Consider the following 27,293-nt stretch of genomic DNA (forward strand, 5'->3'; position numbering starts at 1 on the left):
TAAAAAAAAACTGTGTCTGTTATTTGATTTAATTTAATGTCTATTATTTAATTAATTTATTTTATTGACAAATTTTGCAGAGGAAGTTACACATGAAAGAAATTTTAGAAGTGTTTAGAACTGTTTGTTATTTTTTTCTGTAGGTCTCTCTGAGAGCACGCCTAGATTTCTTGAGAAGTCGAAGTTGATGCCGATAACTCTAATTTACGGATGAGGTTCATATTTTCCCAGGAGGCGAACATAAGCGAAGGATCTAAGGCTAGGACACATTTGACAGGCAAGGGCAGGGACCTTCAGGGAATCTTCTCTTGACCTCCAGCCTCACACGTACATTATTGTCTTGGTAGAACAGATAGGAAGGACATGTGCCACGGAATCGTTGGTTCGAATCCGTCGTTGACCAACTAAGTCTTCCATCTTTCCAAGTCTTAAATCCGTTATAAAATTATAGCAAAGCCACAGGATAGCGACAAGTTTCACTCACAATGAATTTGGAGCCAATTTTTGTAAAATTTTCTGATTCTGAGACAAAGTATGTTTTTTTTCCTTCATTTCTTGTGCACCTTTGCTGTACGTGAATAAATAAATAAATAAATAAATAAATAAAAATACGAATTGAAGGGATATAAGTTCTATTTTCATATTAGTAAAGCACATATATCCTTTCACGCCTTACCTTACATTTCTGTTTTGGATCATCCAAGTTTCAATTTTTGAACTGATCAAAATTCTTCTTTGGTTCCAAATAAATCACTATGAAGTTCATTACTTCAATCAAAAATTTAAAAAAAATCAAATCTTAGCATTGATCAAAGATCAATATTAAGATCTATAAAATTTTTATTCAATTCTTCCATGTGCTTCTGGTAAAAATGAGGCAGTGACGTCATTGTAGCGGAGGAGGGGGTATTTTAAATCGATATTCTGCTATAAATATAAATCGATATTCTGCTATAAATATAAATCGATATTCTGCCAAGTGTAAATATTCTGCTACTTGATAATTGCCTAATTATGAACAATGCGTCACAATCACACAATGTTTTTCTCCACGGGTTGTTGTTGTTGTTGTTATTTACGTAACATCAGTCGAAGTGATTTTTGTTCGAGAAGAAGACGAAGAAGGAGGAAGTGCATCGGGTGAGTGCACCGACCCATCATCGACCGTAGATCTCCGCCAGCAATTACCCGCTCGTAATCTCGTGAAGAAGAAGAGCCCGTACGTAACGTGTGCGGAACCTCGTACGTACGTACGTACGTACGTCGTACACGCTACATGCACTTTGCACATCGTGTCACATCAGATGTTAGATGACGATAGACCGATAAGCGACTTAACATCTACGTATGTACGATGTTATTACGATGTGTATCCGGACTCGGTCCATTAAACTCTCCCGCTGAAATCGAGTATAAACGCTGCAGCTAATGAAGATTGCACTCTACGTACATACGTTCACCACCTACGTACGTTCGTTTGCGATAAAAATTTATGTGTTTGAAAGCGACCGACCGATCGACCGTTGGCCGGTCGACTCCCAAAACTCGAGGCGAAGGGAGTAGGGGATTTGATTGAGGGATTTCGATGGAAAAGACGTTTTGACGTAAAATAGAATGTGTTTAATTTAATTTAATTATTATTTTATTACTATTATATATTTTTATAATTATTTTATTATTTTATTACTTTATTTAACATTTAATTTACTGTACATTACAAGGTGAATTTGAAGAAAAAATAAAGTTACAAGATCATTAAATGCTGAGTTTAAGTCAAACATCGGCAATTCTCGCGGATTTGTGGGATTTTCGAACCAGGAGACCTTCTTTTAAGGTATATAAATGTTTTACAGTGTACATTCGCTATAATATGAAAAAAATGAAAAGAAAAAATTCGGAAGTTGAATTTTGAAGAAAACATAGAGTTGCAGGAACATAAATGAATAATAATAATAAATATAAATGAACAAATATGCTTGCCGAAGAAACGAGTGCTTAATTGAAGCGAAACATAGGGGAATCTTGTGGATTTGACGGGTTTCGGATGAGAAGAGGTTCTGAAATGAAATAAATATATTAAATTAAATGAAAAATGAATGAATGAAACAAGTAAACATGTTAAATTCTATATTCTGTATAATATGAAAGAAAGGAAAAGTAAAAATTTGGAATTTGAAGTTCCGAAGAAAAATAATATCGCCAGGAATTTCAAGAAAGAATATGAGGTTGCAAGAGCATTGAGTTCTGAGTCAAAGTTAAGAAATTTTATTGAAGCCTAGAAAACGGTTTTTTTTTCTCGATCACTCATTGTTTTTCCCTATAATTCAATTTTTTTGTAATATTATTTAATTATAATTTTTATCTGGTCAAAATCAGCCTACTCTTTCTTCCTACAAAGAAGCCTAAAAAGCTGCGGATCATGAGAATGAGTTCCTGAAACTCTGCTATTTCCTTTTATTCGACTTATTTCATTCAAAATAATTTACCTTGGGAGGAAATTTTCCAAGAATTTGCACCTTTACCAAATGGTAAAAGAGTAATCATAATTTATTTGATGAGGACTGAATAAAGAATCGAAGAAGGAGAAGAAAATCAGGAACAGGAAACTTTTAAAAACAATTTTTCTGGAATTATAAATTGTAAGCTGGAGAATCCCATTCTATTTATGTTTTCTACAAGCATTGCATTTGACTCCCCGTAATCGATTTGATTGAAGTTGTTAGAAATTGTTGTAAATTTTCTAAAAACTTCACCACAGGAAATATTTTTTATCCCGTAACAATCGAATGAATTATTCTACGTACTTGTAAGAGTTAACAAATTGTAGAGACACAGAGACTGATTGTAGTTGATTCGTTTCGAGCTTCGATTACAAAAAAAAACGAAATCAATACTAATTTTTTCTGAAGAAAATTATTTTAAAAACTTTTTTCCAAGTTTTTATGTTTTTTTTGGTTCTCTATGCTCACTCTTGACTAAATATTGGACAAAAACAGGACAAATTTCGTTCTTTTTCGACTCCAGCCTAAATTATATGCCAAGAATTAATTATTATTATTTTGTTTAATTTACATTTTCGACAGAAACCGAATAAGTTTTGTCATTTTTAAATTCCATTCTTGATTTACATGCTACAGTGTAACTGAGGTTTTTTCTTCGAAATTTCTTGGCAACCTCAAAAATGTGGACTAAAAATTTTCGTCATTCTTTGCAAAAAAAGGGAAAAATCACAGAATTTCCATCGATACAGTAGGTTTTTAATCGTCATTGATCTCAGAATTTTGTGCTCGTTTAATACTGGTGAGGAAAATACCAAGAATTCGTAGTGAACACGACATTGCGTGTACCCGGAAGTGTGATAAATAACGTTAATCTGTGATAAATAGCGTTAATCAATGCTAGCCGGCATGAAATGATAAGTGGTGCAGTAAAAATTGAGTAAATAGTCGTTAAATGAGTCAATCGTAAAAGTAGAGCAAAACATGGGTGAATTGAATTAAAAACTAAGCAGCTAAATGTAGCCGATTTTACATGAATCTGTCCATTTTTCACATTGGATCCCAATAATCTGAATAAAATTCCTTGACGTTAAATTTTTATCTTCTTATTTGCAAGTAAAAAAAGTTTTGAAGCTTTCACTCTGAAAAAAATAGGGGCAACAAGTGAGAAAACTAAACGGATAGTGTTAGTAGATTAAATTGAAGTTAGTTAGAGAGAAATGTAAAATCCCCTTTGATATTCCACGGGATATTTTTTTGTAATTTTATGGAAGAGGATCCGCAGAAATACACTTGAAAAGGATATTTGGAGGTAAAGAAATTTCTCAGCTATTTTTCGAAGATAGAATCAGAATTAACAATATCCAATCAATAAGCTCACGATTTTTTTCATGCCGGGTTCTTGGAAGCAGTTTTTGTACACTACTCTGGAATTTGGGGTCACTAAAGAAAAATTGGATCTTTTCTCTAATACAGAGAAAACAGTTCAGATTTTTTCTGCGAGAGGATCGTACTTTCCAGAAGCTCTTTGTATTCCTACGTATTTTTTTTTTTTGTAGAATATGAAGATTTATAGAATTTAGACATGAAATGCAAAAGTTCGCAGCGAGCAGGATTCGAACCTACGCGGGCAGAGCCCAATTGATTTCTAGTCAATCTCCTTAACCACTCGGACATCGCTGCACGTTCGGAGATCCCGAGAAACCCTTCTAATACCTTATGATCGGTTCAAGAACATTGGCGAGAGCAATTTTTTCAATTTTCGGGAAATTTTAGGTGAAATTTTATGTCTAGTTTTTCCCATGTCTGAATCTTATGTTCTGGTTTTTAAAAACAGCAACAATTTGCAATACTTTTGGAAATTGAACTGCAAAGTTTTCCTATTTTTTTTTAAATTGGTAGTAGTTTTAGAATTCGCAACTTTCATTCATCCATATTTTACTCCTCTACCTCCTCACTTTTCTTTTCACATTACGAGGAAATTAGGAAAACGCCTTTAAAACGTCCTACATAGTAATTGTCTACTTTTACTGCAATATAATACATGACCATAAGTTTTTATGATTTCCGCTACCATACGATTCGATGGCGTCCGAAACTGGTTAAAGGGATAATTATGTCGTAAATTTCACTAGTCGTGTGGTCCTTGGCTACGGTAATTACAGTAATTGTCACGACCTTATCACTCACAACCACCTGTCCATTGTGAAGATGACCTCGAATAGAATACTTTGCGGGCGTCACGCTGAAAAAAAAACACAGAGAGAATGTTCGGACCAACATTTTTCATTACTGCTACGGAACAATGAGAGAATAACACTAGGGACTGTTCCATTAATCCTAATTGAATTTAAAAAAAAGAAAGATTTTTAGAAATCCAATTAGGATTATTATTAATTTGGTTTTTTTTAAAATTACAAATCCGTTTGTTATAGAACTCTCTTTTTGCTTAAAGATCACAGATCGAGCCTTCGGATAGCGAGAATTTTCGATCACTTTTCGCATTTTTCTAAAGCTAAAGCTTAAAAGGATTTAATTTCTGACTTCGATATCTTGTACTACACATATATTGATCTTTCGATTAGTTGAAACTTAAAAATGTCTGATAAATCGTCCAAGTGCTGTTATCAAAGTCTCTTTCATCAACGCCGATGTTCTACAATATTTTGAATTACTAGATTTTTATTACTAAACTTCATTATCCTATTATATTTTATTATTTATTATATATTTTATTTATTTTATTATTTATTTTATTATTAATCATTTTTTATTTTGTTTATTATTTGTTTTTTGTTTTATTATTTTTTACTATTTTTTAATATTTTATTATTTTAGGCATCTTAATCAATAGTTTTCCAGGGAAGTTTTTTTTTCCTGAAAAGAGAAGAACATCGAAAAATATTTTCTAGTGAGTATGAGGCTCAAAGAAATATGTCTGACTTTTATTTATACATTCATTTATTTGTTTTTTTTTTCACTATTTTTTACTTTTACCTATTTAAGATTGATATTCAAAACCATTGAACTCTGAGCATTATTTTCTCGGAGACGCAATTGAGCGATGGTTTAAATTTACGAAGAAGGGCTTTAAAAAAGAAGAAAATTTCCATGAAAAAGACTTAAATTTGAACGAACTAGACGTTTGGCTTCTCCGAGTGACGTACGTGTCTTTCTGGATTCTTGTTTACTGTAGCTGTGTAGGGTAAGGCCTCATTACATATAATTAGGTCCTAACCTAACACAAATGAGCTAAACCCTTTCATTTCACCGCCGTCAATGAATGAATGAATGAATGAATGAATGAATGGCTTAGCACATGGCCGCTGGGGCTTGGGCCTATTCATTACCACCGAGAGAACACCGAATTATCCTGGAAATGGGAACAATGTTGTGCTAAGTTGATCCACGTTGAAATTACGTGAATCTCTCATGATCGTTTGACCTTTCTCAGCGGGATGTCGACTTGAGGCCGAATTCGCACATAATTCCCCACCTAGACGGATACACTTGTCGACAAGTGCGCAAACATGCTGATCCTCGAATCCGCACGTTGTATAAACATTCCATGGATAGAGGAAAAAATAGTGCTTGAGTTTTAATACAAATTAATTCAACAGTTTTCCCTCAGAATTAGAATTTTCAGAATTTTTCTTCCTCAAAAATTATTTCCTGACAAACAACTTGAAGATTTTGAAAATTTTGAGAAAAATTTGAAAGTTTTAAAAATAAAAAAAAATCTTAAGAATCAAGAAAAGGATAAGGCGAAAAAGAAAGAAAGAGAGAAAAGAAAGAATAAGGAGAAAAAATCTCGACAAATTTTTTCTGACTTGCTGCCGCTGAAAATAAAGCGATTAAAGAATCAGATTTTTTCAAAATATTACTATCTACTGGGAATAAATTGAACGCTGAATTTTAGTGTACGGAATAATTCAACAATTTTGCAAAATTATCTCCGAAAATATTTTCTGCTATTAGATGAAGATTTTCGGAGATTTTCCTTGATTTGCTTACCATCAAGTACACAATCGAACGATTGAATAGTCTTATCGCCAAATTATTATTATTATTATTATTATTATTATTATTATTATTATTATTATTATTATTATTATTACTATTATTATTATTATTATTATTATTATTATTATTATTATTATTATTATTATTACTATTATTATTACTATTATTATTATTATTATTATTATTATTATTATTATTATTATTATTATTATTATTATTACTATTATTATTATTATTATTATTATTATTATTATTATTATTATTACTATTATTATTATTATTATTATTATTATTATTATTATTATTATTATTACTACTACTATTATTATTATTATTATTATTATTATTATGTAATGCAAGAAAAAATATAGCGCTCAGTCCTAAAGCACGATCTAATTCAACTTCAGTTTAAAAAAAAATCAGAAAAACTGGAACAATATATAATATTTACAACAACAATATGTTAGCAATATATTTGAATAACTCCAGACCAATTTTATAATTGAATATTTTGAGGGTATCGTTATTTCTCATCCATTTTTTGGCATTTATGACGGACATGGAACATATAGATGGAAAAAATCCTCAGAAATACTCATCTAATAACAGGAAAAATTTTCCCAAGTGCTCATATTTCTCTTTTACACCGTTAAAGGTACGATAAGTAACATTTATTCGGATAACTTCGGATGCTTGGTCAACCGAGTATGATGTGGAACTCGTAATTGAGTGATTGGGTTGGATTCTCTGACATTTTCCAGGATTCCAGGATGAAGACACCGGAGGACACGAATTGATGGTATGAATCTAATTTCTCGAACAGCGTAGAACGTAATGCTTCCTGAAAAAAAATGATTTTCGAGTGGAAGTATCTTGAAAAACAAATCATTCAAAAATCAAATAAAGTTAGAATTAAAATTAACTGAACAAATTATCCGAAAACTAGATAAAATTAAAAACGGAATTGAAATCAATCAAATTTTTTAAGGAATAAAAATAAGAATTAAAAATAAGAGAAGACAAAAAGGAAAGGAAAGGAAGCAGCACTGGTGGAAGAACAAATCATAAAATGCTTTGCACATTTACGTAAACATCAAAATATTATATAAAAATAAATATAATTTAATATAATTCAAATAGTAAAAATGAATAATAAATAATAAGATAATTTAAATAATAAATAAATAAAATTTTTAAATATTAAAATATTTTAAAAAAATGAACATAAAGCAAATATAAAATAAATAGAATATAATATAATATAAATATGTATTCAAGATCGATAAGTAGTTATAATCGGATGAAAGTTTACAAATGATAATTTTTTAGAATTCGTGTATAAAAAATTTTTTGAGTTCCGAAATATTTTGGAGATAAACGCTGAAATTCAATGGTAAACACCCTCCTTAAATGCATTTAGAAGTCGGGAGCGATTATTTCTTCTCAAACAAAGAAAAAACATAAGAAATTTGTATGCTTTAAGGATTTATATGTGTTTTGTGCACTTGACCATATTTGCGCACTTAACAGCGTTCTACAAATATTTGCATCATCCACTTGTGTCCATAAGGAAATAATTTTCTTTTTTTTTTGTAGGGAATTAAGAATTTTCGATATTATAACCTGCTGAGAAATTGCAGTTGGTTTATTGTTGTTTTCTTAACTTTCAGTAGGAAGTGTTCCTCAAAGAAATGTCAATATATAAATAAATAAATATATATAAATAATAAATATACACGGTAAAATATAATTAATTCTTTGTTGCCGCATTTTTTCGCCTTCTATTGAACAATTGGCGAATTTACTGTAGTTTTTGCAAGGAGAAAATATCCTTAAAAATGTGAGAACTCTTTCTGTGAAATTTTTAAATCTGTTTACACATCATCATGCATATGTATGTGCATGTGTAAATGTAAATAAGTAAACAGTTGCAGATGCGTTTAAGATTTCGTTAAAAAATGAGAAAAAACACTAATTATCACTTTCAAATTTGTCTCCACCACCTGTAAAGCATTTACGGAATTGAATTTAGTTTACGATTGCTTAGGCAGTGATGCGCCAAAGGATTATCGATTGAATTTTTATCAAAAAAATATAATTGTTGAAAAAAGTACTGAACTCCTGCTCTTTCTTTTCCGAATGTAGATAGATGAAGAATAATATTTTTAATTTAATTTATATTATTATTTATTTGCATTATTATCTATTTATGTTATTATTTAATTTTTGTTTATATTATTATATTATTTATATCATATATACTCATTTTTTATTGTTTTACACAGTACTTTATCCTTCTAAAGGTGCATCCTTGCAATCTGAGTTAAGCTTTAAATATGAAAAATATAATATAGTATGGATACTGTAAATATTTCTTTTTTATTGGTAGCAAATTTCACATAAATGGTGATGAGCTCACATTTTTTCAATTGTTCTCTTATTTAAATTTCATCTAACATGTTCGGATTTATTATTCACGTGTTATGGGAATTTTAATTTGTTGTTTATCCGTGTTTAAGGACAGAAATTCTTTTGGGAAACACGTTAAGTGCTTTAAACTCTTAATACATTGCATATCTAAACCACTCTAAACCTTTAAATAGTAGTTTATCGAATTATCTACTATATAATAACGGGCTTATTCTGTCACGTGTGTCTGTGTGTGTGTGTGTGTGTGTGTGTGTCAGTCACGAAATTCAAAATGAGGGGTGCGACGGGTCCACCGGCGTCGAGTTAATGCCTCGAAGCTAGGAAGCTATAAAATGAGGTGCGACGGGTCCATCGGCGCCAGATAGCCTTAGAAGGGGGTGCGACGGGTCCATCGGCGTCGGATACCTATAGAAGGGGATGCGACGGGTCTATCGGCGCCAGATAGCGTTAGAAGGCGGTGCGACGGGTCCACGGCGTCGGATACCTATAGAAGGGGGTGCGACGGGTCCACGGCGTCGGATACCTATAGAAGGGGGTGCGACGGGTCCCACGACGTCGGATACCTATAGAAGGGGGTGCGACGGGTCCATCGGCGCCAGATAGCCTTAGAAGGGGGTGCGACGGGTCCACGGCGTCGGATACCTATAGAAGGGGGTGCGACGGGTCCCACGACGTCGGATACCTATAGAAGGGGGTGCGACGGGTCCATCGGCGCCAGATAGCCTTAGAAGGGGGTGCGACGGGTCCATCGGCGTCGGATACCTATAGAAGGGGATGCGACGGGTCTATCGGCGCCAGATAGCGTTAGAAGGCGGTGCGACGGGTCCACGGCGTCGGATACCTATAGAAGGGGATGCGACGGGTCTATCGGCGCCAGATAGGGTTAGAAGGCGGTGCGACGGGTCCACGGCGTCGGATACCTATAGAAGGGGGTGCGACGGGTCCCACGACGTCGGATACCTATAGAAGGGGGTGCGACGGGTCCATCGGCGCCAGATAGCCTTAGAAGGGGGTGCGACGGGTCCATCGGCGTCGGATACCTATAGAAGGGGATGCGACGGGTCTATCGGCGCCAGATAGCGTTAGAAGGCGGTGCGACGGGTCCACGGCGTCGGATACCTATAGAAGGGGATGCGACGGGTCTATCGGCGCCAGATAGGGTTAGAAGGCGGTGCGACGGGTCCACGGCGTCGGATACCTATAGAAGGGGGTGCGACGGGTCCCACGACGTCGGATACCTATAGAAGGGGGTGCGACGGGTCCATCGGCGTCGGATACCTATAGAAGGGGATGCGACGGGTCTATCGGCGCCAGATAGCGTTAGAAGGCGGTGCGACGGGTCCACGGCGTCGGATACCTATAGAAGGGGATGCGACGGGTCTATCGGCGCCAGATAGCGTTAGAAGGCGGTGCGACGGGTCCACGGCGTCGGATACCTATAGAAGGGGATGCGACGGGTCTATCGGCGCCAGATAGCGTTAGAAGGCGGTGCGACGGGTCCACGGCGTCGGATACCTATAGAAGGGGGTGCGACGGGTCCCACGACGTCGGATACCTATAGAAGGGGGTGCGACGGGTCCATCGGCGCCAGATAGCCTTAGAAGGGGGTGCGACGGGTCCATCGGCGTCGGATACCTATAGAAGGGGATGCGACGGGTCTATCGGCGCCAGATAGCGTTAGAAGGCGGTGCGACGGGTCCACGGCGTCGGATACCTATAGAAGGGGGTACGACGGGTCCACCGGCGTCAGATTGCTGCGCCGGCGTCAGATGTCCAGAAAAAGGAGTGCGACGGGTCCACCGGCGTCAGATACCAATAGAAGGGGGTGCGACGGGTCCATCGGCGACAGATTCCTATAGAAGAGGGTGCGACGGGTCCACCGGCGTCAGATACCTATAGAAGCAGGTGCGACGGGTCCACCGGCGCCAGATACCAATAGAAGGGGGTGCGACGGGTCCACCGGCGTCAGATTGCTGCGCCGGCGTCAGATGTCCAGAAAAAGGAGTGCGACGGGTCCACCGGCGTCAGATACCAATAGAAGGGGGTGCGACGGGTCCACCGGCGACAGATACCTATAGAAGAGGGTGCGACGGGTCCACCGGCGTCAGATACCTATAGAAGCAGGTGCGACGGGTCCACCGGCGCCAGATACCAATAGAAGGGGGTACGACGGGTCCACCGGCGTCAGATTGCTGCGCCGGCGTCAGATGTCCAGAAAAAGGAGTGCGACGGGTCCACCGGCGTCAGATTGCTGCGCCGGCGCCAGATGTCCAGAAAAAGGAGTGCGACGGGTCCACCGGCGACAGATTCCTATAGAAGGGGGTGCGACGGGTCCACAGGTGTCAGATCCCTAGAGAAGGGGGTGCGACAGGTCCACCTGGCGTCGAAATAGTGCGCAATAACTTCGTGTGCATGACGCAAAATATAGATGGTTGCAGCCATTTCATAGCCGTGGCCACTGTATCGCTTTGCTTTACACCCTATATGACTCCTCCGCGTGTCCATCTCCTTCTTCGTTCGCCTCAAGTTGGTAGCATGCCGCTCTCAGAAAGTGGAAACCCGCATGCAAACGGGTGCTTAAATAGTGGCAAGATGTTTATGTGATCTGACGTGGAACGTTATCTTTATCAGTAGGATGATGTCTTTCACGTAATTTTACCCCTAACGTCATTCTTTGATAACTGTTTATAGAACAGAGGAGGAAAACCCATATTTCGCGTGATACTTTTAAATTTTGTCTACAATATATTGATAAGGAGTGTTTGAAGCTGAAGTTCGAATGTTCTCAAAATGTAGAACTGACGCGTTTAGGAAGATGTCTATGAAATGTTTCGCCCTTAGTTATAATATAAAAAAGGAAGAAAGATTGTTGGAGATGCACAAGTCCAATTTCGTAGAAAACGGCACTAATATTAATTTTCGTTCATCAGTGAAGGCGAGCGAAGCAAACTCCACAGAAAGTCTGAAGTCCGGCTTTAGCCGGACGTTCAGACTGGTTAGATTATACGCGGGATACTGTAGCTGCTGTAGATTGACTTCATGCTGTTATCGTTTTGTATAAATTCATGTGGTTTGGAAAATAAATAAAGAATAAAGAAATTTCGACTCCTTTTAATTCACGTGAAATTTTGAGTAAAGTCCACATTCCTTACTGTTCATTTTTATCTTTCTATTTCTTAATTTTCCCATGTCTTTTTTATATCTTTTTTCGTACTTTTTTTTTAAGAAGTTTTTTTAATGTTGAATGTTATGTCCTTTCTTCTTTTTCTGATTTTATGGCTGCAACCACCACTTCTCTGTTCATTTTTATCTTTCTATTTCTTAATTTTTTTTAATGTCTTTTTTATATCTTTTTGTTGTGTTTTTTAAAATCTTTTTTAATGTTTACTGATATGTCCTTTCTTCTTTTTCTGATTTTATGGCCGCAGCCACCATTTCTATTTTATCATATTTTTTAAAAGAATTACGCCTCCAGTTCTCGACGTCTGACTAATTGTGCAACGATCAGGATTTTTCCAGAACGAAATCTCTTGTTTTCGAGCTACATAGTGCGTTCGAGAACAAAATCCATAACAAATCCAGAACATAGCAGTCAGTGCACAATGGAAATAAGGCCATTTGGGGAAGAAATCGGGCGAATTTGCTCGTTTGAATTGGTGACTTCTTCTCTACGGGGATCGATTGGCGATGTAGGGGATTTTATTGATCGCTTGGATAACTGGATGGTGATTCTCGAACATCTGCCGACATTCACTCATTGTGGGTTCAGCAGATGACTCTTAGATTGGCATTGATGATCGCCGATCGAATTGAATGGCTTTCTAATTGCATCGTAGCGTATCTGAAGAATATTTCCTTGAGGTTTTCGTGGATGACGGGAAAATTCTTTAGGGGTTTTCAGGGGAATTCTTCAATGGATTTTTTTTTTCAGTGGGTTTCCAAGGACGATACCACTTCCATCAGAATCCAAAGACGAGTCATGCTTGCACACAACTCGTTTCCTCGTGGTTTTCGTGGACGATGGAAAAATTCTTCAGGGATTTTCAGCGGGATTTTTCCAGATCTGAAAGAGAGGCGAACTAGAAATGGAAGGAAAAATCTTTACTCTTCCAGAACTCACAAGGATCTCGTTTAGTTTTTTCATCGTGAAGCTACTTTTACAATACCGTAATGGATATTTAGAAAGAGAGATTTTTTTTGTTTATTACTAAAAAGCGGCTCAATTTTCGCTCGTTTTCTCTGGAATGGTGATCAGCAGAGTGCTTGTCGTAGATTTTCACATTCGATGAATTGTAGTATTCTAAAGAATTCTGGCAGCGAATTCAGGCACGGCTTATTACATCCACAGCAAATAATTGATCCAGAAAATGATCTATTCAAAATCATACCATCGTTGGAACACAAATTAAGCCATCCGGAACAGGTGTCGATTGTACGGTGATTTATGTGTCGGTGATTGCGCCAATGTGGCGTCACATCGACGACGTCACAATGAAATCCTATCCCTAATAATCGACCAAATCCTTAAACGGGGATTCAGCTGCTTGCCATAAGAAGGGATTTTGAGGATTATAAATTCGAAATCTTCTAGTACTTCTAAATTCTAATGCACAAAAATAAAGCATTTTAAAAGTATTATCTCTATTACTTGACTACTATATTGTATATTATACTACTACTATTTGACGTTTTGCTTAGACCTACTCAAAGAAAAATTGTACTTGAATTCGCTAAGAATTCTTCCGAGAAAAAAAAACACTCCTGAGTCCGCTAGAAATAGCAAGGATCTGTGTCTGGACTCATGACAACCGTTGCAGCCTTGTAGACACAATAAAAAAAAAATTTTTTTTTTTTTTTTTTTTTTTTATTTTTTTTATTTTTTTTAAAAAAAAAAAAAAAAATTTTAAAATTTTTTTTTTTTTTTTTTTAATTTTTTTTTTTAAAAAAAAAATTTTTTTGTTTTTTCCCCTTTTTTAAAAAAGGGTTCTCCAAAAAAAACAATACCTTTAGTCTCAACGAACCTGTAGACTCGTCTAGTCAATGTTTTTTCTATTTTTTCTTAGAATTTAGAATGTATCGGATGTTATTCTCGCACATATTTGGATATGCCCCTGTTAGATCACACAAATACACAAGATTTTATTATATTTAATTTTTTTTTACTAAAACCAACATCCACCACAAAGAACTGAAAGATTAGAGGCAAAAGGGCCCTTTTGCACGATTTTTTTAGCATTTATCATTTACTTTTATCATCTGAATTTTTAGTGAATTTTTAAGCAGTGATAATTTTATTAAATATTTACATAATTCGAAAGATAAGAAGAAAAAAAGCGTTTTGTCCAAAAATACAAAATAAGTAATAAAATTAATAATAATAAGTAATAATAAAATAAGTATTAAGCGGGACAGGCCTTAAGGGGATACATATGTCGGGTTACTAGAACTTCACTAATCCTGTAAGTGGTATCAGTACTGAGCATTACGGTAGTCCGGACTGAAATTTCCGTATCCTAACCACAAGTCGTCTCAATGGTGCTTTTCTCTTGTGAATCCACGACAATTCGGGATGCTTAACATTGAATGGCCTACGCTTAGCGAAAATCCTGAAAATGATACTAGAGAGGGATGATCCAATCAAGCTTATCGAATACTGTATAAAAACAGCGAAAACAGATGAGATCACTCATTTATTCTACTAACCTCACTGACAGTCACTCGTGTAAAAAATGTTTCTGATATCCAGACAAACGCGAATCTCGCCAAGATACCTTTTACGTTGTCGAAAACGTAAGTTTTGAGGTTATAGGGTTTCTTTAGGCTTAGAATTTTCAAAGATTCCAGTGTTTCCAAGAAAATTCACGTGGAAATTTCTAGGATTTTCTCAAGCAATGCTAGTCTCAAAACCACCTATGCATATCAAAGCAACTGCGGACATGGTGATGAGGTGGGGCTTCGAAGTTCACAACCCACAGGAATCAATCAATGATCCTATTTTTTTCAGAAGACAAGCAAATCGAAGAAGTAGGAAACCATATTGGGATCATATAGAAAGGCGACCGTTACGAGATTTTGAAGCTGACGAAGTAGTTGAAGTTCCTTTGCGAGAATATTTTGAAGAAAAATCAATTATTGATTATTATTGACTAATTACTGGCTGATTTACAGAGTCAAGTGGCCTTGTTACCTTCTTTTGGAAAAGAAGACGTGGATAAACACAAATTTCAAGTCCCATATCCAAAGTTGGCTTTTGATCATCTGATGAAGAAGAGAACTTCCATTAATTTTTATCAAAATTTTAAATATTTAGAGAAATTGTGGATTATTTGGACAAGTACGTCATCGGTCAAGAGTTAGCAAAGCGAACATTAGCTGTCGGCGTTTATCAACATTACAAACGTTTAGAAAACAACACCGAGATAAAAAATGTGGGTTTAACAGCAGTTTCATTGCTGACTCTGAATATCTTTTTGAAAAAAGGCTTATAAAGATGAAACGACTCGAATGGATGGAATTTAATTAATCGAAAGCATCCTGGAGAAATAGCCTCTATGGGTTCATCTATGGGTTGGTTAAGAGAGGCAAAGGTGACGCAGGATAATGGTAGATACATCACCTAGATAATCAAAAATAATAGTGAATAATAAGAATGAGTAAGGTGTGACGCAGTAGGCTGAAGGTCCGTAGTAGCCACACGATCGATGGTTCGAAACCGCTCTAGTGCCAACCAAGCGTTTCATCCCTCTGGGGTCGATAACCAGTCTGGAAGGATAAAAAACTTGACGTGATCATCGGCTGAGATCCGGAAGTCACCGTAGAGGTTAGACACCCGTTCCAAAACCTCAACTATTACGAATAGCAATAGAAGGCGTAGGCGCATTTCAAGTGGATAGATACGCAGTGATTTTATCCTAATAATGAGTCATGATTAAAATCAAAAAGAGGTTTGAGTTAGTCACTGCTGGTTGGTTTCCAGGAATCACTTCAAAGGCGTAAGCAGACCTTAGAAATCTAGAGACATAAGATTGCTTAACAGGGAAATTCTCTGATGAGAAAACTTATCAAACACAGCGAAGAAACTAGTCCAAATTCTTCACTTTCGAAATTTCATTTTGCCAGAAAACGTTTTTGAAAATAGGCCAATAGGTGTAAGGAGTTGCTTAGTTAGGCGAATTGATCTAAGATCCATCTGATTCTTTGTTTTTTGGACAACATTTATTGTTTTTACTTTGGCAGTTACTAACTAGGTACGGACTGCAGAAATGCAAGAGGGAACACCGAATATTTCTCTTTTCGAACTTTCCCTTCAAATCCTTAGAATATAAACGACAAACGTGAAAGATTCAGAGCGATCTCATAAAAAGGAAAAGGGAGAAAGAGATGAAATCTAACCAAAGAAAATAATGTAATTACATTTCCTTTATTTTTCTTGCTTTCAGCAGGAGTTCATTAAAAATGTGATTGAATCTTCAATTAACTCTGACAAAAAGAAATCTTCTACTGATGGAGAGGAATATGACGAATATTACAGGTATTTCCATTGTTGTGATTAGTGAAATATTTTTAAAATATTTTTTTCATTTTAGTTCGGAAACACCTCCTCCTCCAAAACGGAAAACAACCTATGAACGGTTGAAAGAAGAGGTTAGAGCAGTCGCTATTCACAAGATCAAGAATAAATAAAATAAAGATAAAATTAGATTATTGACATAAATATATAAATGTGTACAATATAAAATATAAAATCATTAATAATACTTCAATTTAAAAAAGTACTATTCATATCATAGGTGCCTCTTACCATGGAAAAATCTAATATACTACTACTCGGGCCTTCTGGAAGCGGAAAAACTTACCTAACACAATGTCTTGCACGACTTCTGGACGTCCCCATAGGTATGTGACGAGATCATGGATTTCTTGTGCCGCTTAGTACTCCTCATACGATTCTACGGAGCTGTGAGATGAAAAAAATGGAATGACTTTTTTCAGCAATGTGTGATTGCACTACATTAACACAGGCCGGATACGTAGGTGAAGATGTGGAAGCAGTAATCCAGAAGCTACTCCTGAATGCACATGGAAACGTTGAGCGAACGCAAGTAAATAATAATAGAAAACATCCCAGAAAAATATTGAAAACAGTGTCTGCGTTCGTTTACAGCATGGAATCGTATTTCTGGATGAGTTCGATAAAATACGATCATCCAGCGATCCAATACATTCGGTGGGGAATCGTGATGTGAGCGGTAGAGGTACGCGAATCGCGTTTTAACTCTTGAATGATCACAAAAATCCCATAAATCCTCGAAAAAAAAATGGTTAAAGCACAAAAATATTTTAATTGTTGTGAAGAGAAAAAACTAGATCCAAGACCTCAACATACTCTATGATTTATTATTTATTGCTATTTTTGCGATTTATTCGATTGATTTTTTTATTTTCTCTACGATTTTAATCAATTTTTCCGCGCACAATAAGGTGGTGCAGGTGAGAAAATTTCGTAGGGTCCCGAAAAAATAGGAAAAAAAGCTGAAAAAATAAATATGATTATTTCGAATTAGAACCGTATCGTACTGTATATTTCATCTTTTACTTCTTCTTTTTCTCACTTTTTTCTCTCGTTTTTTTTCAATTCAAAACAATTATGTTTTAGATAAGCCCATATACATGTACATGAAGGAAATATAGGTGTACATGAAAAAATGGGAAATTTCCAGAAATCACACTGCAAAGTCGTACCGTATCGCACTCATTACACAATATTTAGGTGTACAACAAGCGTTACTGAAGCTGGTCGAGGGAACAGTTGCAAAGGTGAAACTTCCTGGACATATGGGAAATAAGGTTAGGATCAGCGCTCTAGAGGAGAATTGTTTCAAAAACTCACGGAATAATGGTTTGATGAAGTGAAAATGCGCAAAGTTTCTATTCTTTGAAGAATCGAAATTCGAAAAAAAGAAAGAAATAAATAAGAATAGGAAATAAAAATAATAAGAAAATAATAAGAAAGAAATAGAAAAGAAAAAATCTGAAGAATCGATCGAAGAACCTATGTTAATCCGCGAACAAAGTAAGCAACGGTAAGTAACAAAGCGTCTATTTTTCTTTAAGTTAAAATTGCTCTCTTTAAAGCAAACTTACAATATTTATTTGTATAGTAGAATCATTCATGGACCAATTTGTGAACCTTTCATCATCGACACATTTTTATCACAAAATTCCTGGAAATTAATCTCAATATTTCTTTTATTGAAGGGCGGGTGTAGCGCAGTAGGTGAAAGGTTCCGCTGCCTACACGATCGATCGGAGGTTCGAATCCGCCCTAGTGCTCACCAAGCCTTTCATCTCTCCGGGGTCGATAAATTGGTACCAAACTTGTCTGGGAGGCGAAAAACACTGACTTGACCCATCGGCTAGCCCCGCAAGTCATTCTATAGCTCAGTTACGAGTTCGTGAACTTCAAGCAATTCGGAATTGAAGTGAACGTGGTGGTACGGGTCCCAAGTGGATTGATTAACGCCAGTACTTTATCCGTTATCCCTATCCTTTATAGCAGAATCATTCATAGACCCATTTATGGCCTATCTATCATCATCGACCCACTTGTATTTCACAAAATTCCTGGAAATTCATTTCAATGTTCCTTTTCTAAACGAATTAACAACACTAAGAAGATATGTCAACATTTTGACTCTTCAAAATAAAAAGTGCAAAGGGAAAAAAAATTGTAGGTTGATGTGGACACCACAAACATTCTTTTTGTCGCGTCCGGTGCATTCTCGAACGTGGAACAGATTGTAGCTCGACGAATTGATAAACGGTGAGAATTATTCATGATCCGTAATGCAGCTATGCTACCTAAACGTATTCCTAGAGTGCTTGGATTTGGAGCAAACTATGCAAGTGTGGCTGAGGATCTCTCCTCGGGTGATGCGACAGTTGCTGGTCAAAAGCGAAGTGAACTGCTACAGTTAATGGATCAGTCAGATCTAATGAAGTACGTAGATTTTGCGAGATTTAATTTTTATTTAGGATTTAATCTTTTCCGCAAATATCGCTTTAGGTATCGTAACCATTTACGGTAAGGTAAAAACGTTGCATGAACCCCGGTGCAGTTACGTAAGCGATCACCCACCTCTCCGTAATCTACGGTCCCGTACACGAATACTCCACCTGAAATCCGCGCCACCTCAGATTCGTGAGGTGATGCCTTTAAAAAACGCGAATCCTCCCAGAACCTCGTCGCGCTCGAAACGATGCGGTGGTCCACGTCGCGATGGTCCCACCACGACGCAGCGGGACCTCTAACCGCTACACTACACCCGCCCCAGCGGATTGATACGCCAGAGATTTTATCGGAAGAGCGCGACGAGTTTCTGGGAAGATAAAAGCACTGACTTTGCTCCACGTTGCGATGGTCCCACCACTATTCCACAACCGCGACGTTCGACTCGCGCCGCTTCGAGCGCAACCGCGTACGCAACTGCACCGTATTTCATGACGTCCTTACCGGACTGTACACTTTTACTCAAACATACAGTAGACGACAATAAATCCTACTATCTTTTTGTTCTAGTACCTCAACAATATATTTTAGTTAATTACCATTTTCATCATTCATTTTTTCATTTTTCGTTGTTTTTTTTCAGATACGGTATGATCCCGGAGCTAGTAGGAAGATTCCCGATTCTCGTACCATTTCATTCGCTAGACGAAGAAATGTTGACTCGAGTTCTACAAGAACCTGGGAATAATTTGATCTCTCAAGCACAACAGCTTTTTGCCATGGATCACATACAATTAAGGTAGATTCCCGCCACAATAAGGCTTTTTGATCGTGGATTCTTCCGAACACATTGAAATTTTGTTTTATTAACAAATTAGATTGATATTAAAATGAGAAACGATTAGTTTTCCGAACTTTTTCTTGTGAAAAATGTATGGTTACAGTTCCTATACATGGGAGGAACTAAAAGATAAATCTCTGGCGCGTAAATCCCCTGAGGCGGGTGTAGCGCAGTCGGTAAGAGGTTCCGCCACTTGCACGATCGATCAGAATCCAAAAGGTTCGAATCCGTCCCAGTGCTCACCAAGCCTTTCACCGCTCCGGAGTCCGGATAAATTGATACCTGACTTGCGTGGGAGGATAAAACACTGACTTGACCCATCGGCTAGCCCCCGAAAGTCATTGTAAAGGCCAGTTACACGCTGCTAGACCTCAAACGATTCTCAATCCTGAATTCGAACGTGGTGGCGCTGGTCCCAAGCGGAACGCTGATTAACGCCATAGACACTTTATCCTTATCCTTATACTTAACAACAGGAAATAAAAATACAAATAACTATGTTGTAATATTGTTTTTTTTTTCTTTTCAAAATTTTTTTCTATATCTGATCTTGCAGAAAACCGCTAGCGTTTACTTTTGAGCACCATCTGATAAGTTTATTAATATTTGCGATAATGCGATACTTTTTCAATACTCTACTATTAATTACTATTACAGTGAACGAGTAGTATCTCATAATGCTGTAGAATTTATTAGATTTCTCTTGAAAACATATCAAGGAATTGTTTTGTGGATTTTTTTTTCATGCAGTAGGAAATAAATGAGTACAATCATTGTTAACGATCATTTCTTTGAGTTCCTCATTACTTTTCTCTTTGATTTCCTTCATAACGATAGGACAAACATTGCACTTCAAATTCTTCTTTTTAAATAATTGAGAAATATCCTTGCAAAATTTCTCGAGACACTAAAATCAGCGTATTAACGGGGGTGATGCATTGTAAGTTGTTGCTATGTACATACATAGAACAAGAGTAAACTTACTTTTTCTCTTCTCTCACCGTCTTTCGGACATGCTGGATGTACTCTACCGAGATGTTTTGCTACGGTATGAATACATATGACATTGCAGTAGTTACCAATATTTTTGAGAAACGGCATTAACATTTCCCCGGTAACGATGAGAGAAAATAAAATCGAAATCACCAGGAGCAGCTTCATAGTGTTAGGAAATAATGAGAAATTCGTCAGAGAACCCGTATATATACGCTGATTAATGCGCCAAAATGACTTAATTAAAATCTTATTAATTAACGATAATGAATCGTATGTATTTTCTGATGTACAAAATTATTATTCTGCTTTAACCAAGTCATAGAACAATCATATCATAAAATGGTGAATAATATATTTGTCTAATTTTGTTGCGGATTGAATGTGGCGTGGCTAAAGTAAGGGTTTCAGCTGCACGACCACAGGTGTATAGTTGGGTCAAAACGACATGAAGCACGGACCGTTACGCAAATGACCGCACTCTGAAGCGGTACGGTCGAGACAGCGGTTGGAATCGAGGTGGGATCATGGCGAACTGCAGAGGTGAGTGGCGGCAGTGAGTGTCCTTACGCGATCCCAACCGCTACGCTCCACCGCTCAGCTTCGAGCGCAAATGTCCGTGCTTCTTGTCGTTGTGACCCGACTATAGTCGATGGTTGGACGTAACTGCAGAAAAAAAAACCAAGACCTCTCATCTTCTCTGGATCGATAAATTGGTGCCGGATTTCCCTGAGAGGACAGAAACACTGGCGGCGTACATGGGCTAGTCTCTGGAAGTTATTGCTTAGGCTGTACATGAGGTTATAGGTGTGAAGCGATCATGAATTGAAGTCGAACGAGTCGGCGCAGACCCAAAGGAGTCAATGGAGCCGTACACTTTATCTTTTAACTTTTTTGTCTCCTCTTCCTTTACCTCACGTTTGAGAGGAAGTCATTAAGCGACCTAGGAAGGATAAAGGATAAAGTGCCTGGCGTTAATCGATCCGCTTCGGATGCGCCACCAGGCTCACTTCAATTCAGAATCGTTTGAGGTTTACGAACGTGTAACTGGCCCACACAATGACTTGCTGGGGCTAGCCGACGGGTCAAGTCAGTGTTTTTATCCTCTCAGACAGTTCTGGTACCAATTTATCAACACGAAGCGATGAAAGGCTTTGAGAGCACTAGGGCGGATTTGAACCTTCTATCGATCGTGCAGACAGCGGAACCTCTAACCGATTGCGCTACACCCACACAATTGAAAGACTTATTTGCAACAGATCTTTCACTGTTCTTGCAGCATGAGCGTTTGCAAGCATCTCTCGCTCCGCTAATAGAAACCGCATGTAAGATTGCAAGACGAAAGAGGGTTTCAACCAAAGAGAGAGATTGAATTGAGCATTTCTTCCCGACACGGTAGTTCTGATGCAGTGCAGTGACGGACATAACTGTCTGAGACGAGTTTCTAGAATATTCACTAGATGACAAAGCGGCAAAGAAAATGAGCTGAAAAAAAATCCCGATCCCTCCTCTTGTTCCACCCTTTCGTTCCATCAGTGACCCTATTCATATGTTAAAAACCGATGCCGACAGAACGCATGAACTCGACTAGAGATCAGGCAGTGACTTCACTGGTCGGATGGTTCGAAACCGCCTTAGTGCCAACCAAGCCTTTTGCCCCTTCAGGGTCGATAATTCGGTACTAAATATGTTTCGAAGGATAAAAAACATTGCGTTAATACATTTCTGGGCAAGCTCTGAGGCTGCACACATCCGTTCATGAACCTCAACGAATCCGAATTCCAGTAAGAGATCGTTAACGTGGATTCGAGGCAGATTAAGAGACTTTTTCCTTCTTATTGTTGTTATGAGCGAAAGTTCTTGAAATTTATGGATCTCAAAAGCAAAAGTAACTAAAATTTATAAAATTTATAAAATTTTTTCTATTAATAATCTAGATTCACCCATGGAGCTGTACACGAAATGGCACGACAAGCTGTTCAACGAAAAACCGGTGCTCGAGCATTAAGGTTCGGTGTAAGAGCGAAAATTTAATATATAAAACAAAATAAGTTATAAAATTATAAAATTAAAGGAAATTAGAAATTAAAGAACTAATAGAGAGAAATAAAAAATTGTAAAATTATAAAATGCATTTAAAAATGCTACCACATATTTCAGGTCAATTATGGAAAAAGTTCTTCTACAAGCAAAATATGAATGTCCAGGAACAGCTGTTCAAACTGTTGTGATTACTGGTGCGGTTGTACGGGGTGAATCCACCTACGTTACGCTATCAGGGCCGACAAAAAAAGATGAATGTGATACAAATACAGTGGAGCCGAAATGAACTACTGGTCATATAGTATTTGTTGACAAATAAAAGTTAAACAGTTTGCGCTGAAATGGAATAGGATTTTTTTTCGGAGATTATGGATGCAAATTATTCTAAAATTTCATTTTTCACGCCATGCTTGCCCAAGTACCTGTTATGGGGCTATAAAAGTTCGATAATGAAATATTTGTTATTTTCTGCAAGGAGTTCGATTGGAGCGCGCCAGCCCGGTGCACGCGCCGCTTCTTCCGGACCGTTTTTTACGGCAATTAGGAAGAAATGGACGGAATCACACTCTCTCCATAATCTACTAACTCGTATAAGAATACTTCACCTGAAATCAGTACCACCTCAGATTCGTGGGGTGATGCCTTTAATACCCTGCTTCCAATGCGTCGAGGATTACTGCAAGAAAATTCCTGCATCATTTGAGATGATTTGGGTTCGTTGTAGTGTTTGTCCTTGTTGCCTTTGTTATTTGGAGAATTATAATCGATAAAGGATGAAGTGTCAGGCGCTAATCAATCCGCTTCAGATGCGCCACGACGTTCACTTCAATTCAGAATCGTTTGAGGTTTACGTGAACGTGTAACTGACCCATACAATGGCTTGCGGGACTAGCCGACGGGTCAAGTCAGTGTTTTTATCCTCACGGACAAGTCTGGTACCAATTTATCGACACCGGAGGGATGAAAGGCTTGGTGAGCACTAGGGCGGATTCGAACCTCCGATCGATCATGCAGACAGTGGAATCTCTTACCGACTGCGCTACTCCCGCTCTTGAATTAGAAAACTACGTACCTGTAGACGAAAATCGATCAATTCACACATTTTGCCCAAAACTACTCCACCTATGGTACAATGTGTAGCGGAAGGAGTTGCATTCGAAACGAATTCAGTTCTAATGGCTTACAAATGTTAGCGAACCTATTTCTGTAGCGCACATAATGGCTGACTTGCAGCCCAATGGCAGTAGACTTCAACGATGGTCCTACCACGCAGACTCTAAGTATAGCAGGTGCGTGAGATGCACCACAGGACTTGCAGAACTGTGCTCGGGCGCTTTCGTACCGTATACGTATACCTCTTACATAAATACATCTCCGCAATGAAACAATATATTAGTACATTCAACAGTAATGGTACAGGTGCTACAAGGTAAAGAAATGATAAGCTGTTGTTCCTGCTTCTTCACCGCCCGTATCCGTACAATCCATCGTATCGTGCGCTCTGACGGTTATTATATATTGCCTGTTGTGGGACGGGATTATTGTACACATTTCGATTATCGAACAATTGTCGACATTGTTGAGGGCATACCTGAAAAAGTTCGAATGGTCCTCATTTTGAAATGACCACTATCTAGAAAACTCACCATCATTGACATCGGACGAGAGGTGTGCTTCTGGATTTGTCCGTAAGCTCCGAGTGGGCTGGACTGGACGAACTGAAGTTCTATTGTAATTCCTCAGTACTGCCATAAATACTCCGCATCGACATCAGGCTCGAATGAAACCATTTTTCCTCTTTTCCTTTCCCTTTTTTGTTCAATGTTTATATAAGGTTGATAAGAAAGCTTTGTCAGGGTCTTTGAAACATCCAGAGCTTTCGATCCTTTATCTATATCCATCATATATTATGGGATAGTTGTAGAGAATTCTGGAAGCTTCTCCGCAAAAAGTATGTATAGCCGGGTGTCCTTCCTTAAAGACATCACTCCACGAATCTGAGGTGCTACGGATTTCAGGTGGAGTAATCGTACACGGGATCGTAGATTATGGAAAGGGGATGATTCCGTCGATTCCTTCCTAATTGCCGTAAAAAAACGGCCAGGAAGCTACAGCTTCAAGCGTTCTGGCGCACTATTTTCTACAAGGAGTTCGACTGGAGCGCCAGCCTTGTGTGGCGCCGCATCTTCCGGGCCGTTTTTTACGGCAATTAGGAAGAAAAGGACGACATCACCCTCCGCCCCATAATCTAATATCCCTTATAAGAATACTCCACCTAAAATCTGCACCACTTCAGATTCGTGGGGTGATGCCTTTAACTTCAAGCACGAAGCCAATTTCACAGGAGCAACTTTGAGCCATCATCTTCGATGAATGGCACCGTGACAGTGGAGCGACGCCAAGTCAGTCTCCAATATCAACAGCGCGTTGGAGGACAGCACTATTATCATCAGTACTGCCCACCGCTGGTTCGCTCGCTTCTCAAGGGGACACAACATCTTTGAAGAGAAGCTCTAGTCTGGACCCTCCCCCCACACTGTGGAAGAATCCGTGTTCCTCTACGCAGAGACCCGCCAGCCCACTCAAAATTGGACGTGGACCCTAAGAAGGCCCTGCTCTGTTGCTTTAGGTATTCGAAGCGAATAATGTCCTACGAGCCGCTTCTGCAAGGACACCGTTACCTCTGTCATTTACGCCACTCAACTCCAGAACCTCACGGAACCTGTTCGAGAAAGCGGCCGACGCAAGCGTTGGTGCATCTCCTTAATGATAACGTCAGACCCCATGTAGAAGACCAGTCAAAAATTGGAGAGCTAGCCTGAGACAAAGTACTCCTCTTCTCCTGACATAGCCCTCTCATTTATTACGTTTCCTTAAAGCTTTCCTGGCTAAGAAATCTTTCGCCAAGATTGATGAAGTTAGGTTCTTCAACTTCCAGCCTCCTCAGTTCTGGGATAAGGGGATCGCTTACTTCCTTAATAGGAAGAGCTCTATAGTGACTAACAATGGTGATTATATTGTTGATTGATTTTCATTGTATACTGGATGTAAAATTAAGAAGTAAAATAACAAAACTGACAAGACTTTCTTATCAACCTAGTATATATGTGTACATTTAGCTTCTAATGAGCAAATTTTCCCGATGAGGTAACCTTGTGATTAAGAATGAATGTAAAGTAAAATGAGGGTTGAGTCTCTATGTTTTGACTCAGATCTTCTAAGTTTTTACAGCTGGAATTTCAGATTTCATTAACACTTCTTTTACATTCTTGCAGTGCAGGGAAACTATGGATTGGATTTTCCAACGGTGATATTTGAATGTTTGTTCGCTAAGTGTATTCCTTTTGGAAGGTTACCTTCAACAATATTGGTGTTAATGGTTCAAATGGGAACTACCGCACCGTTCCACGATATAAACACTGCAACAGCATATAGAAGGGAAATTCCATAAATTGCATTTTTACGATCGATTACAGAATTTAATGGTAGCGTAGCACGAATCTGACGTTCTGAGGTCCGCAGCAGAAGCTAGAGGTGGGGTTGCAGATTGCGGGATCTAACGAGAAGAATAGGGGGAAGAAGAGGAGGACGAGGAGGAGAAGGAGGAAGACGACGAAGAGAATGAGGAGGAGGAAGAAGAGAGAATTGAGGCGGTTTCACTCATTCCTCCCTAATCATCGTAAGAAATGGCCCCCGCGGATCTTAGAAAAATCCACTTTGCTTATTTCGAGGTACGTTAAAACGCTCCTCTTTCCACACGTTCCGGTCCCCTTAGCAGTGTATTCATTAAAAAGTTGTGTTGTTTTGAAATTTTACCGTATTTCGGCAGATACTTCCAGAACACCTTAATATTTTGCTTGAATAGGTAGGTGAAAAGAGAGAATACATCACTGATCATCGACCGATCACAGTTAAAAAAAGTCTCGTCTTCCACACCGTTTCTTACGACGATCAGGGAGAGATGAGCGGAACCACTGCTGATCCTCCAATCTACAATTCTAATTCTAGATTTTTCCTGTTTTTTTTTCTCCAGATTTCTTCTTCGCTACGTCTCCATTCATGGTCTTTCTAGGTCTGGCCGCTCATAGCAGTAGTAGTTAGTTAGTTAGTTGGAAAAGTAGTTATAATAAACAGAGTTGAAGAAACAAATTGGACGATTAATAAATAAATCAAATAATATAATTCAGCAAATACTAATAAATAGTACTATACTGGATATTAATACCGAAGAAGAAGAGGAACAGGAGGAGGAGGAGGAGAAGGAGGAGGAGGAAGAGAAAAAGGAAGAAGAACAAGAACAAGAAGAAGAGGAAGAAGAAGAAGAAGAAGAACAGGAGGAGGAGGAGGAGGAAGAGGAAGAGCAAGAGGAAGAAGAAGAAGAAGAAGAGGTAGAATCGGACAGAAATCCGATCTAACTCATTGGAACTGGCAGCTTAATACCATGAAAACAAGAAGC

At 38.0% G+C, this 27,293-nt stretch overlaps 4 protein-coding genes across 7 annotated transcripts; 3 read left to right on the forward strand and 1 right to left on the reverse strand.

Moving 5' to 3' along the window:
* Positions 1-6,028: 6,028 nt before the first annotated feature.
* On the forward strand, positions 6,029-6,933 carry RB195_007890 (uncharacterized protein; the record flags this gene model as incomplete). Its single annotated transcript, XM_064181765.1, has 2 exons — positions 6,029-6,085; positions 6,493-6,933. The coding sequence occupies 2 exons, from the start codon at positions 6,029-6,031 to the stop codon at positions 6,931-6,933; spliced, it is 498 nt and encodes a 165-aa protein (XP_064038530.1).
* A 4,797-nt stretch (positions 6,934-11,730) lies between these two features.
* RB195_007891 (uncharacterized protein) lies at positions 11,731-12,012 on the forward strand (the record flags this gene model as incomplete). The annotated part of the gene is made up of 1 exon (XM_064181768.1): positions 11,731-12,012. One exon carries the CDS (start codon positions 11,731-11,733, stop codon positions 12,010-12,012), a length of 282 nt encoding a protein of 93 aa, XP_064038531.1.
* A 2,668-nt stretch (positions 12,013-14,680) lies between these two features.
* RB195_007892 (uncharacterized protein) lies at positions 14,681-27,252 on the forward strand (the record flags this gene model as incomplete). 4 transcript variants are annotated; one of them, XM_064181769.1, is made up of 16 exons in its annotated part: positions 14,681-14,741; positions 14,829-14,898; positions 14,956-15,037; positions 15,120-15,193; positions 15,262-15,379; positions 16,391-16,482; positions 16,538-16,595; positions 16,742-16,847; positions 16,944-17,053; positions 17,116-17,206; positions 17,722-17,798; positions 18,686-18,774; positions 18,829-18,951; positions 19,604-19,759; positions 22,732-22,803; positions 22,955-23,123. In XM_064181769.1, the coding sequence occupies 16 exons, from the start codon at positions 14,681-14,683 to the stop codon at positions 23,121-23,123; spliced, it is 1,548 nt and encodes a 515-aa protein (XP_064038532.1). The 4 variants fall into 4 exon arrangements, with proteins under 4 accessions (XP_064038532.1, XP_064038533.1, XP_064038534.1 ...); XM_064181771.1 differs by lacking the exons at positions 22,732-22,803; positions 22,955-23,123 and having other exon boundaries at positions 19,604-19,763; XM_064181772.1 differs by lacking the exons at positions 14,681-14,741; positions 14,829-14,898; positions 14,956-15,037; ... (9 more) ...; positions 18,829-18,951; positions 19,604-19,759 and adding exons at positions 25,163-25,305; positions 25,467-25,586; positions 26,410-26,490; positions 27,025-27,252 and having other exon boundaries at positions 22,757-22,803; positions 22,955-23,046.
* Positions 20,544-20,908, reverse strand: RB195_007893 (uncharacterized protein; the record flags this gene model as incomplete). The annotated part of the gene is made up of 2 exons (XM_013436709.2): positions 20,544-20,708; positions 20,786-20,908. The coding sequence occupies 2 exons, from the start codon at positions 20,906-20,908 to the stop codon at positions 20,544-20,546; spliced, it is 288 nt and encodes a 95-aa protein (XP_013292163.1).
* Positions 27,253-27,293: the final 41 nt, after the last annotated feature.

This window comes from Necator americanus, chromosome I, assembly GCF_031761385.1.
Source record: "Necator americanus strain Aroian chromosome I, whole genome shotgun sequence".
Lineage (NCBI taxonomy): Eukaryota > Metazoa > Nematoda > Chromadorea > Rhabditida > Ancylostomatidae > Necator > Necator americanus.